At 29.7% G+C, this 11,836-nt stretch overlaps 2 protein-coding genes across 2 annotated transcripts; both read left to right on the top strand.

The window, feature by feature from the left end:
• Positions 1-244: 244 nt before the first annotated feature.
• Positions 245-3,522, top strand: LOC116768469 (phenoloxidase-activating enzyme 1-like). The gene is made up of 7 exons (XM_061524633.1): positions 245-263; positions 824-1,035; positions 1,417-1,594; positions 1,791-1,902; positions 2,104-2,291; positions 2,690-2,779; positions 3,167-3,522. Exons 1-7 carry the CDS (start codon positions 245-247, stop codon positions 3,478-3,480), a joined length of 1,113 nt encoding a protein of 370 aa, XP_061380617.1. The 3' UTR covers positions 3,481-3,522.
• Positions 3,523-7,134: 3,612 nt separating this feature from the next.
• Positions 7,135-11,314, top strand: LOC116768352 (phenoloxidase-activating enzyme 1-like). The gene is made up of 7 exons (XM_032659044.2): positions 7,135-7,316; positions 8,191-8,402; positions 8,801-8,990; positions 9,131-9,242; positions 9,501-9,688; positions 10,010-10,102; positions 10,602-11,314. The coding sequence occupies exons 1-7, from the start codon at positions 7,265-7,267 to the stop codon at positions 10,913-10,915; spliced, it is 1,161 nt and encodes a 386-aa protein (XP_032514935.2). The 5' UTR covers positions 7,135-7,264; the 3' UTR covers positions 10,916-11,314.
• The last annotated feature ends 522 nt before the right edge of the window (positions 11,315-11,836 follow it).

Here is an 11,836-nt window from a genome sequence, read left to right as displayed (position 1 = left end):
ATTTTATGTTAAATAGGTTAATTTATTTTAATAACCATTTAGATTAATGAATTTGATGTAAAGAGAATAACTGTGAGAGGAAAACTTGAAAACTGTAGTCATAACAGAACCCGGAATATCCACAAATGAGCCAATTTATATATAACATATGCGAGAACATTGTAAATAAGTACGGTTAGTAAATAAAGTTGAAAATTTATTATATATATATATATTTTTCATAGCATTATTTTATTCTAAAGACATGGCGCTCTATTTGGGACGTAACATGTTTAATATTTATATTTATTAGAGTATATGTAATGTAAATAACAAGCATAACAAAGAATTTATTACAAGTACAGCATAAAATCAGTAGAAACACCTTGTTCACCTTTAGGATCCGGTAAGCGAATTAAAAGGGAACACGAGATTGTACTTCTTTCATTTTAAACGTCAGTTTCTTGAACAGTAGTGGTAACAGGTTTAAGATAATTTCATATAAAAAAAAAAATGTTAAAATGAAACACATTTTGTTATTACTTGGCTTGTCGCTGCTATGGAATAGAATACGTATGTATTACAAATCAAACATCTTATAATAAATGCTAAATAATAATTATTTTATGCTAACAAATACAAAGAGAAAAAAGTGAAGTGGAAAAAAAGTTGATAAGGACATGAGCAAAAAAACTGTGTTGCTTTGGATGGATTAAAACGGGTTGTTTGATTAATGAATTGTAATTATTAAGATGTAGTTAGATAGATTTCCAGTTTAAATAAAAAAAAAACACATTTTGTTGATATGTGTACGTGTAAGATTTTATTTTTTGTGTTTTTTCAGTGTCGGATAGCTGTAAAACACCTGTTGGACAAACAAGCCACTGCGTATCTTTGTATGAATGTCCTCAACTCGTCACTGCTTTCGAACAGAAGCCATTAAAAAGTGAAGTAGTTACTTTTTTAAAACAATCACAGTGTGGTTTTGAAGACGATGTTCCTATGGTTTGTTGTGGACGTCTACCAGATGAAATGGTTCAGGCGTCTTCAAATACGGTAAAACGTAATTCTTATAATATAATGATAGTAAATTTTTCTCATCTCTCTTCATATTTTCTATTTGATTTTTCTATAATGTATCTCACATAATTAACTTTAAATTGTTTAGCTATCTATGGTTTTATTTAGGCTGTAATACTTTTAATGTCAATATTTGAAACGGCTCATTAGGTTGAAAAAAATTTTAATTACTTTTAATCTAGGGGAGCATTATAATATTTCAAAAGGTACTACCGTGCTTCGATTTATATTTAAAAAAATATCTCGTTTAAATTTATCGCTGATAGTACAAGAAGGCAAAAAATTATGTTTGAATTTAAAATTTTTTTTAGTCATTCATAAAATATTTTACAAAAATATATTTTTTCCCTATATTAGCCCAAGCCAGTACAACAATCAAAATTAAGGATAAATGCGGATCCCGTATTCAAAGAAGATTCTTATCTAACAGCTCCAGAGCAATGTGCTGTAGACACGAATGGTGATAGAATATATGGAGGGCAGATTGCAGAAATTGACGAGTTTCCTTGCATGGCCTTACTAGGATACAAATCTGGTGAGCCGCTTAAATAAGTTGACAGAATAATTTTTCCCTAAATGACGTTTTTTTAATAAGGAAATATTACTATTGAAACTAATGTGAAAATATTGCTTGAAAATTTATTTATTTTTATAAATTAATATTGTTATAAAATATAAAAGTTTTATCTTTTAAAATTACTGAAAGCTTCTTACAATAATCTCATATTTAGCCACTAAATCAAAATTGGTGTACGACTGTGGGGGAGCGCTGATAAATAGAAGATATGTTCTAACAGCAGCTCATTGCGTCGTTGGAAAAATTGAAACTGAGGTTGGGAAGTTGTAAGTAATATTAAAGAGGATTTTGCATTTCACATTTGACTGTTCATTTTAATTTTTATGCCATATTTTAGTTACTAATCTATTTTGTACAGGAAAGATTTGATAATAGAAATTCATAGTGCTTACTTTCATTCGCATTATGTCGTTTTTAAAAATCTCAATGTTTGGATCCCAAAACACATGACTGTTTTTTTTTTTCAGAAACACTGTTCGTTTGGGTGAATACGATTTACAAGCGGAAATCGACTGTTCTGACGGTGTGTGTGCTGATCCTGTTCAAGATATCTCTGTGCAGTCAGTATATCCACATCCGGGATTCTCTGACCAAAATATAAACAGAAAAGATGATATCGCCGTGATACGACTCGCTCAGAGAGCTACTTATTCACGTATGAAAACATTCTTCTTTTCAAAACCCTTATCATTTTTCTTTACACAGTTATCATTTTATTTATAGCAAAAACAGAAAAATTGAGTAATTAAGTATTAATTTTTATGAAATCCTTGATACCCACCGATTATTATTTTTATGTGATGATTATTTATATATATTTAGTTGTAGTCATAATTGAACTTCTTTAACCGTCAATGTAAATAATTATATTACCTGAAGATAAATCTCGAGTTAGGAAGACGATTGTTTCTTATGCAATTCATGTCCAATTTAAAAATCCATAAAGCTTTTGAGAATAGCCTGTGAAGAGAGAAAAATTGTAAAAAATACACTAACTGGTTTTAATCGTTAAACATTATAACGTTAACTAATTAATATTATGGTAAATTACAGATTATGTCCAGCCAATATGTCTAGCGCAGAACAGTCCTTTGGATACAATCAGTTATTTCTATGTTGTTGGATGGGGAGCTACAGTCGGTGGTAAGATTTATAGTAAATACGTCAAAAGAACATGTTATTGGATGTTATGTTCACTAATTTAAATCGAATTTATAATTTCGATTGTTTTAAAAAATATACCTATTTTAATTTCCCAGGCTATAGTAGTTACAATTTTTATTAGGATAAAAAATATTATAGAATTTCTTTTGTTATCCCAAAAGAAGTTTGTTGTAAATTGTAAAAACAATACAATATATTACATACCACAGAATTTTTTAAAATTTTAGGAAAACATTAAAGAATATCATGAATATAAATGAAATATTCTAAATTTAAAAATAAATTATAAATAGTAATTTGGTCATAAATTTGTCAGCATATCAAATATTCGGGGACTTTAATTTCAAAGAATTTTATTTGTCGCAGGCAAAAGCAGTCCAGTTAAGCTGAAATTGCCGTTACCGATATTTGATAAAACTCTATGTGTTCAGAAATATAGAGCCCTTAAAGCAGAGTTAACAACCGGGCAAATCTGTGCCGGTGGAAACTTTTCTAAAGATACATGCAATGGAGACTCTGGTGGTCCTCTTGCTAGGAAGACCGAGTCTGGGATTTGGGAAGCAGTTGGTGTTGTTTCTTTTGGATATGGATGTGGTAGAGATGGCTGGCCAGGCGTGTACACCTCTGTGCCCAATTACTTTGATTGGATACAAGACACCATACGTGCTACTAATCTGTAAACGTCACACCAAATAGAAGCCATATTACATTATTTGTGTATATTAGCGTATTACTATCAACAGTTGTGAAACTAAAGTAATTTATTTTATCTGCGTCTTGTCTTTTGATTTGATAAATATGTTATCAGCATAATTTTTATTTACAGTAAAGGTTGCATACATGATATATTTTATGACACAACTTTTACTGCAACAAACAATATTAATATTTTCGCATGTTTTATATTTTTGTTATTGGCATTTTTTTGTGAAGATTTCTTAAAAAGAAAAACAGTTTGAAAACTTAAGTATAACATGTCTCAGAATTGGAAGATTGATTGTTTGTTGCAAAATAATAAATTTATCATAGTCTTAATAAACTAACTAAAATTGTCTTGATGACTTCCATTCTTTTATATAAATAATTAATGCTGTTAGCGATGGTATCAATTATAATAGAAAATAATTCGGGGAGGTAAAAAAATCACGCCCTGGGTAGTCCAGCGTAAATGATTACATATGTACATATATAGTACAGCGAACAAAACTACTGGTTTCATATATACTAATAAATAAAGTGGTCAGGTGTACATGACCTAATCTTATTGTAATATTAAAATTAATTACTAGCAGGATTTATGATTACCCAATGTTTTTTTCTGTAAACGGTTTTCCTTGTGATATATTTTAATCATCACAGTTACTATATATAGTATTATAAAAATATATTATTTTATATTTGTTGAAGAACACTTAAAAAAAATTATATCACAGTTCTGTCAGATGACTGTAGGATACAACTTGTCATAACAAAACGTTGTAAACCTCTTTATAAACGTCGTCAAACTCAGTGTTTTCAAAGAAATGCTGTTTAAAAATATCGTCATTGAGTTTTTTAGACATAATGTGGATCTGGTGGAAATGTTCCTAGAGTTTGCTATGGACCTGATCCACTGGTACTAGTATAGAGTTTTCAATTTACAGAATTAAAGGCCTACTTATGAATGGTTTTATTGAAATAAAAAAAAACTTATTAGTTAAAGTTGAGCAATATTGAACACAATTGGTCTGTTATGAGGATAATTTAAAATTTTTACAACACATTTTCGTGGTTTCTTTTTTCATTGTTGTTGACCATTTATCAAAATATCCAAAAATACAAGTCCAAGACATATTTAACTATACAGAGGAGTGTTAATGTAACTTAGATATTTATTAACCGCAGCTAGTTACGTTAGTTCAAACATGAAAATTGAAGTTTATAAATTCTGAATGAAGGACTATATTTTTCTATAAATTTTTAATGTTAGAAAATTTTAAAAATCAATAATTAATGATTGCCGATTAACCAACGAACGTTTTTAATGTTTTGTGTTTCTTGTATGACAAATATTTTGCATTCGCTCTCATTGCCGTGTCGTCACATTTTTTTTAGGTACTAGTGTCGGTTGTAGATTATGAGCCGGAAGATATTTAAATTGCGGGAAGTTAACATTTCCATATTTTTTATTATTTACTTATCTAAGCAACTTATTATATGTAATACCTAGAAAGACAGGTTAATCTAACTGAAATATAAGCTAAATATTTGTTGTTTTCCAGTCTGAACATATTTGATTATGAAACCATGGTGAACTTCACTACCAATAGGTCAGCAAAGGGAATAAAGTAGTCCTTCTGTTGTCAGTTTTAATCGAAACTGCTAGTCTTAATGATGGGAGTTAAAATCATCTCAAAGTCATCACTGGGCGATAGCAAAAAATCGGTATAAACTGTGTTGTCCACACCGGTCCTAACATTTTAGACTGAAGATTTCCTGCTAATGAAAATTATACTCAAGACTTCAACCTGAGTATGTAAGGTAGGCCGTAGCTGTAAGGCCTATAATCTGCGTCTTTGTTAAAAATAGCAAATGCTACTCCGGTGGTATATGACTGAAAAGAAAATATGGTTCGGCACTCCTTAAATGTCAGTGAGGCACACTTTTTAGTAGTAGGAAGTGTAGCTGCAGTACAAACTTACTTAAGCTATTTGAGCCTTTAATCTTTTTAAAATATAAATATGTACTACATTTTAAATCTTTGGGATGAATACCAGATAAGATACCCCCCTCAAATCTGTTAATATTGACCGACCATAAATCCCCATAAAATGGATAGAGAAAATAATAGTATTTTTTTTTAAACTGAGTGCTACTACCCAAATTTGAAATAAAATATAATATGTAATCACCACTGCTATTTTCTATAACAATTTTTCCTTACAATTAGACTTGACATACCTCTCACGCGTACGAAATGAAAATATGTACCATATCAAATACGCCTCTAATTCCAGTACGGCAATGATATTTAGTCTTTAAAAAAACCTGCGTAAATTATTTCCATAAAAAGATTCTTTCATTTTTTTTTGCATATCTGGGATGATTTTATAAAAGCAGTCTGAAGTGCAACCTTATAATATTTATTCCTCTTCTTTTTTGATCTTAGTATAAAAGTAATTTGTACTTCCCCAACTATGAATAGTTATCAGAAATGGAAACGAGTCAGGCCATCTCTGAGGTGTTCTGTTGGTATAAAAAAACCCTGGATTTTCATTAAAAAATTATTAAACTATAATTCTAAAACCTTGAAATTTATTTCGAATTAGTAACCGAATTGGTAACCGAGCTTTGTAATGTTGAAAGTCAGAAATCTCGAGGCTTGCTATTTATATGTTGTTAATAAAATATATTTTTTTAATATTAACTAACTTGTTAAAATACTTAAGTGGAGATATTCGTCCAGTTAAAAATAAAACTCATTGTGAATTGTTGCACTGGCTCACCTCCCATTTGAACTTCATCCTTTGCCTCTTATCGTTTTATTTTTATTTTAAATTGAAATAATTTGACAAAAATAAATGTTATGATAGTTTAACATGTCAAAATGAAGAAAAGTGTTGCAGTAGTTCTGTTCTAAATTCAATAACCATTGAATTTAGAACAAATTTTTATAAAAGTTGTTTTTTTTTATATCTCATAACAAAAATAAAAATTTAATGTGTGGTATCTATTTACTGCTGATGAAATATGCATGACGAACTTAGGTCTAAGATTCTATAGTAAGAAAGCAAAAATCAATTAAAATAAAATAAAAAAAATCCTAAAATTACAAAAATAGTTGACGCTAAAATTCTTATGTTAATTTAATTTAATGTTAATATGAAACTTGACAAGTTATTTCAATAGCAAAGTTTATAAAGCAGTTTCATATAACACGGAAATGTGTTTTTTATGAATATTGCAACTGGTCCTAAATATTAAACACAATTACTTCGCTAAATGCTTATCAAAATACGTATTTGTAATCAGACGAAGAAGGAAAATATTATCAAAAATTGAAGCTATAACAGAAACAGGAAAATCCACAAATATTTGATACAAGTCATAAATGAACACATAAACTTTTGTGATGACAAAATAAAAAGAATTTTATTCTATATCAGTATAAGTTACAAAATTTTTTACGTTTATATAAGTAAAAAAAAAAATACATTTAAATTAATTATCATTACATTTACATGAATCATTGACTGAACTACATTCATATTGTTTATTAATAATATAAATTCATATTTGCCTGCTAACGATACTCAAACGACTCTTATATATATAAGTATAGTGACCTTTAAGATCCAGTATATCGACTCGGACGTTCGAGTGATCTCGTCATTTTACTTCATTTACACTTTAAACTCCGCTCATAGACAGTGATGATATAAACTCTGTGATATAGTTATTTATTTATAGAAAAATATTGTTAAAATGAAGAATTTTATATCATTTGTCACCTTTTCGCTATTGTTCACTAGTGCGTGTGAGTATAACGAATGCATTTATTGTTTTTTACTTCCATTAAAATATATTTAAACTGAACAAATAGGATTTAGATTATCTTTAATCTTGTGAGGTTAAAGATCGAGAATGATAAACAACTGTCATCAAATTATCGTGGCGTATGTTTTAAATAATAAGTTTTTTAATGTGTTTATTCTCTTTGGTTCGTTTATTATTTACGTATGATATTCTAAAGTGGAAAACCCCAAATGTTATTAAAGACGAGACGATCTGTAGAGTGTGTACAGGAAAAACGGCTATAATTATAACAGGTTTATGTGCTTTGAATGAACTTAATATACGAATAATGCTGTTTATATGTGTGTATATTATTGTTTACTTAGTTAAACTTATAATAAAATTATTAAATTACATATGAGTATTTGTTTGTGAGGATGTATTTTCTGCTCTACCAAATCATTTGAACCGTGGTAACACAAAGTAGTCGTTTGAACACATATGTGAACACAAAACAGGTTTTTGCGTTGGTGAGAAATCTTTGGTATTTTTTTTTTACTTCATAACAAACGAGCTAGACTGAGAAGCCAGGTATATGAGACTTAAAATCACTATAAAACAAACAAAAAGTAAGATGTGACTCGAGGACAAAAATATATATTGTATAAATGGTACTTTATTCTCTATGATGTATCTTTATAATAGACATACTTTTATTGTACTTTTATGTAACTGTAATTACACACAGTATCATTGTTGTTGATAACATCAATGTGGGTTTAGTTATTCAAATGAATTATGTGAGTTCTCTAGTAATATATCACGTGTCCCAGACTGTGGTTCAGACATCTCTTACAATTTATTAATTGCCATAGAATAAATGCGTCTCTCAATAGTTTCAGACAACTGTAAGACACCTCTCGGAAGAACAAGTCAGTGTATATCACTCTACGATTGCCCTCAGCTTGTTAGTGCATTCGAACAAAGACCACTAAGAAACGATGTCGTTTCATTCCTCAGACAATCACAGTGTGGATTTGAAGGTTATGTGCCAAGAGTTTGCTGTGGACCATTGCCTGATCTAGCGCCACAAAGACCGACAAGCACGGTAAACAGATGTTTTCACTATAACCAACAGGCCTATTAGAAGTTAATTCCTTATTTCCTTATCCAACTACGTACAAAAAACTACATATATTTTATTCTTCACAATCTTATTCATTTGTTCTTTATATTATAATAATATAGTTCATGCTATAACAAAAACATCTCTTCACGGACAATATGAACTATTTATGGTCATTAACGACATCAAATAACATGACGCTATTATAAAGCATATAGTTTTTCTCACAACGATTTTGAGTCTGTTATGCTATCGAACGCAATTTATTGACCCGCTATGAGAAGTATAAAAATTATCTACTCCTGAATTTGAAATAATCAAAGTAATGAATCATTAAATTTTAATTAAATATATAATGACGTTGTTTGGTTTTGTAATAGGTCAGGCCAACACAACGTCCCAGACCGGATACAAATATCAATAGCAATGTGGATCCTGTGTTCCCTGAAGATTCTAATCTAGCTCCCCGCGACCAATGTGGAATAGATACTAACGGTGATAGGATATATGGTGGACAATTTACAGAATTGGATGAGTTCCCATGGATGGCTTTACTGGGATATAAACCTAGTGAGTTAAACTCTACCTAATACTGTCCATACTTTATTTATATTAAGGATATTCTTAAATTTATTGAAATTTATATTCGTAAATCGTATTAATTTTTTATATTTAGTTATTATAGTATAAATTTATCCAATAATTCGTAGATACCAGTCCACGATTGACTTACCAATGCGGAGGAGTACTGATCAATAGAAGATATGTTTTAACCGCTGCCCACTGTGTAGTCGGAAGTATTGAAACAGCAGTAGGAAAATTGTAAGCAAACATTTCATTGAATGCACTTTAAAATTCCTGATCGTTATTAAGCACACTTCATTTTTCTCATACTTTATCTTTAAAATAGTTCGGAATTTTTTTAAAGTGATAAGACTATGTCATCAAATTTTTTAATTGTTAGCAATTTTTTTTTATTTAAAGTTATATTATCATAGGTTCCAAAAATTATTTATTCTAATAAAGGTTCTACTATAAATTTTCCGTATTACATTTAAGTTTTTAAACTGTTTATCTTAGGAGCACTGTTCGTCTGGGTGAATATGATTTGCAAACGGACATCGACTGCTCTGATGGTCTCTGTGCCGATCCTGTTCAAGAGATCTCTGTGCAATCAGCATATCCAAACCTAGGGTTCTCTGACCAAAATATAAACAGAAAAGATGATATCGCCTTAGTGAGACTTTCGAAGAGAGCTACTTATTCATGTATGAGCAACTTTTAATTTTATATATTAATACGGACTAGCACTTTTTTGCAATCAAAAAACTCAGCGCTTATGTGTTTGTAAAGACTCTTACGCTCAATATAAGAATGTAATTCTTGCAATTTTTTATTCGTCATTTTTCAAAGACCTTTATAAATTACACAAACTTTCATAACAGTCATTGGAATAGATATTTTAGATGAAGCTTTCTTCACAAATTATTTAGAAAGCATAATTTTTCTTGGTTTATTGCTTTATTCAATTACGTTGAACTTTTAAGAAGTGATTATTGTAAAGAATGCATTAATTTTTTATATTACAGATTATGTCCAGCCAATATGTTTAGCAGATAACAGTCTTCGTTTAGACGTCGGTACTGACGTGTATGTCGCTGGATGGGGGAATACTTTGGGCGGTAAGCTTTATCTGTACTAGATTGTAAAGTTTCTTTAGAAGTAGTAGCTGACTGAATTGCAAAATTGTTCTTGTTTTGATAATAATAGTATTAAAACATTTTATTGTTTATTATGATGGAGTAGATATTTAACTATTTCATATTGTCAGGAGTAGTCCTGGTGCCGAATAAGAAATTGGTTTAACTTTTTTAAAATATTTCAAACTAAAAACATTTGTTTAAAATACTGGAAATTTATAATAGTCACTGTATATTAAAGTTTTTGTATTTTAAGTTGAAGGTGTCGCCTTAGACATTAATGAGTTAAATTATGATCCTTCTAAATCATTATTATTAGTTGATATTAAAATTTATTGAATATCACTGAATAATCTTTGGTTCCAAAAACAAATGTGTTTATGAGGTTGTATTTTAGCAAAATTTTAATTTTAATCCGAAAAATTAAAAACAAATTGTTATGTAAATAATGAGAAATGTAATAAACATATACTCGTTGCAGGCAAAAGTAGTCCAGTGAAACTGAAACTGGCCTTACCTCTATTCAGTAAGTCGCGGTGCGTTCAGAAGTATAGAAGTCTGCAGGCGGAATTGACAAGCGGACAGTTATGCGCTGGTGGAGTTTTCGCCGAAGACGCGTGTAGAGGAGACTCTGGTGGTCCTTTAATGAGGAAATCTCCTTCTGGTATCTGGCAGTCAATTGCGATTGTCTCGTTTGGAAATGGATGTGGCAGAGATGGCTGGCCAGGCGTGTACACCTCTGTGCCCAGCTATTTGGATTGGATACAACAAACTATGCGCTCCTCCAATGTTTAATAGATCCAGTTATGTTATTTTTAAAATGTGCAATATCTCAACCTTTTTATATAAATTCATAATATAAAATATAATCTTGCAATGTTCCATTATGACTTCACTACCAGATAACATATTCGGCAGTTTGCTCGGGTCCTCTCTGACTGTTTATTTTGAAACGACGAAATGTATACAAAGTTAACTCGTATGGTACTCTGAAGTCATTGAAAGTCCCAATACTCAGCTGAACAGAGATATTCAATTAATTGTTGCGTATCATTTGCATAGGTGTCACTGGCAATCAAATTAAGTGGGGCGTAAGTAATTCTATGCGCATAACTTAATTACTTACCCTTCTGAAATTATGGAATTACACTTTATTTATAAGACTCTAAGTAATAAATGATATTAAGTATCTTCTTTTTATTGTTATTATTTTCTAAACCTAATGTGATTCCAATTTAAATTGAGATAATTAAATTAGATTAATTTTTATTTGAAGACACTAAATCTTTTTCCAACACTAAAGTATAATATGTCAAGTGGAATACAAATGCATTTTTTTATAAATATAACTTAATATGGTTAAATGAATGGTCACATAAATAATTAATGAGTACACTTTATACCTAATACTTATTCGACTTCATAGCAAAAGATATCAACATTTAACATAAAAATGTTATAAAAAACAGATAATAAATCAGATTTACGAATTCATTTCAGTGAGATAACAAATACGTAAAGGGGAGTTCGAATCGGAATAAAAAAATTACTGCAGTTTAAAAGTAGGCTTCATTTACATAAAACTACTATATCGGAAATGATATACTCCCTATGCGAGTTCTTTCTTTTTTACGAAAAATAATACACACATTTGGAAATATGTATAACTTATGGAAAAAGATTCTTCGATACGTTTTATATTCCGGCATTGTTTAC

This window comes from Danaus plexippus, chromosome 4 (assembly GCF_018135715.1).
Source record: "Danaus plexippus chromosome 4, MEX_DaPlex, whole genome shotgun sequence".
NCBI lineage: Eukaryota > Metazoa > Arthropoda > Insecta > Lepidoptera > Nymphalidae > Danaus > Danaus plexippus.
This window is presented reverse-complemented; position numbering and strand designations above follow the sequence as displayed.

What these genes read in the sequence shown, in the direction of transcription:
- LOC116768469 (XM_061524633.1), top strand. An exon ending in TTCAGGCGTCTTCAAATACG is followed by an intron (nt 1,036 to 1,416) that starts GTAAAACGTAAT and finishes TCCCTATATTAG; the next exon opens with CCCAAGCCAGTACAACAATC. An exon ending in GAAACTGAGGTTGGGAAGTT is followed by an intron (nt 1,903 to 2,103) that starts GTAAGTAATATT and finishes TTTTTTTTTCAG; the next exon opens with AAACACTGTTCGTTTGGGTG.
- LOC116768352 (XM_032659044.2), top strand. Translation starts at nt 7,265, where the DNA reads ATGAAGAATTTTATATCATTTGTCACCTTTTCGCTATTGTTCACTAGT. An exon ending in TTTACTGGGATATAAACCTA is followed by an intron (nt 8,991 to 9,130) that starts GTGAGTTAAACT and finishes AATAATTCGTAG; the next exon opens with ATACCAGTCCACGATTGACT. An exon ending in GAAGAGAGCTACTTATTCAT is followed by an intron (nt 9,689 to 10,009) that starts GTATGAGCAACT and finishes TTTATATTACAG; the next exon opens with ATTATGTCCAGCCAATATGT.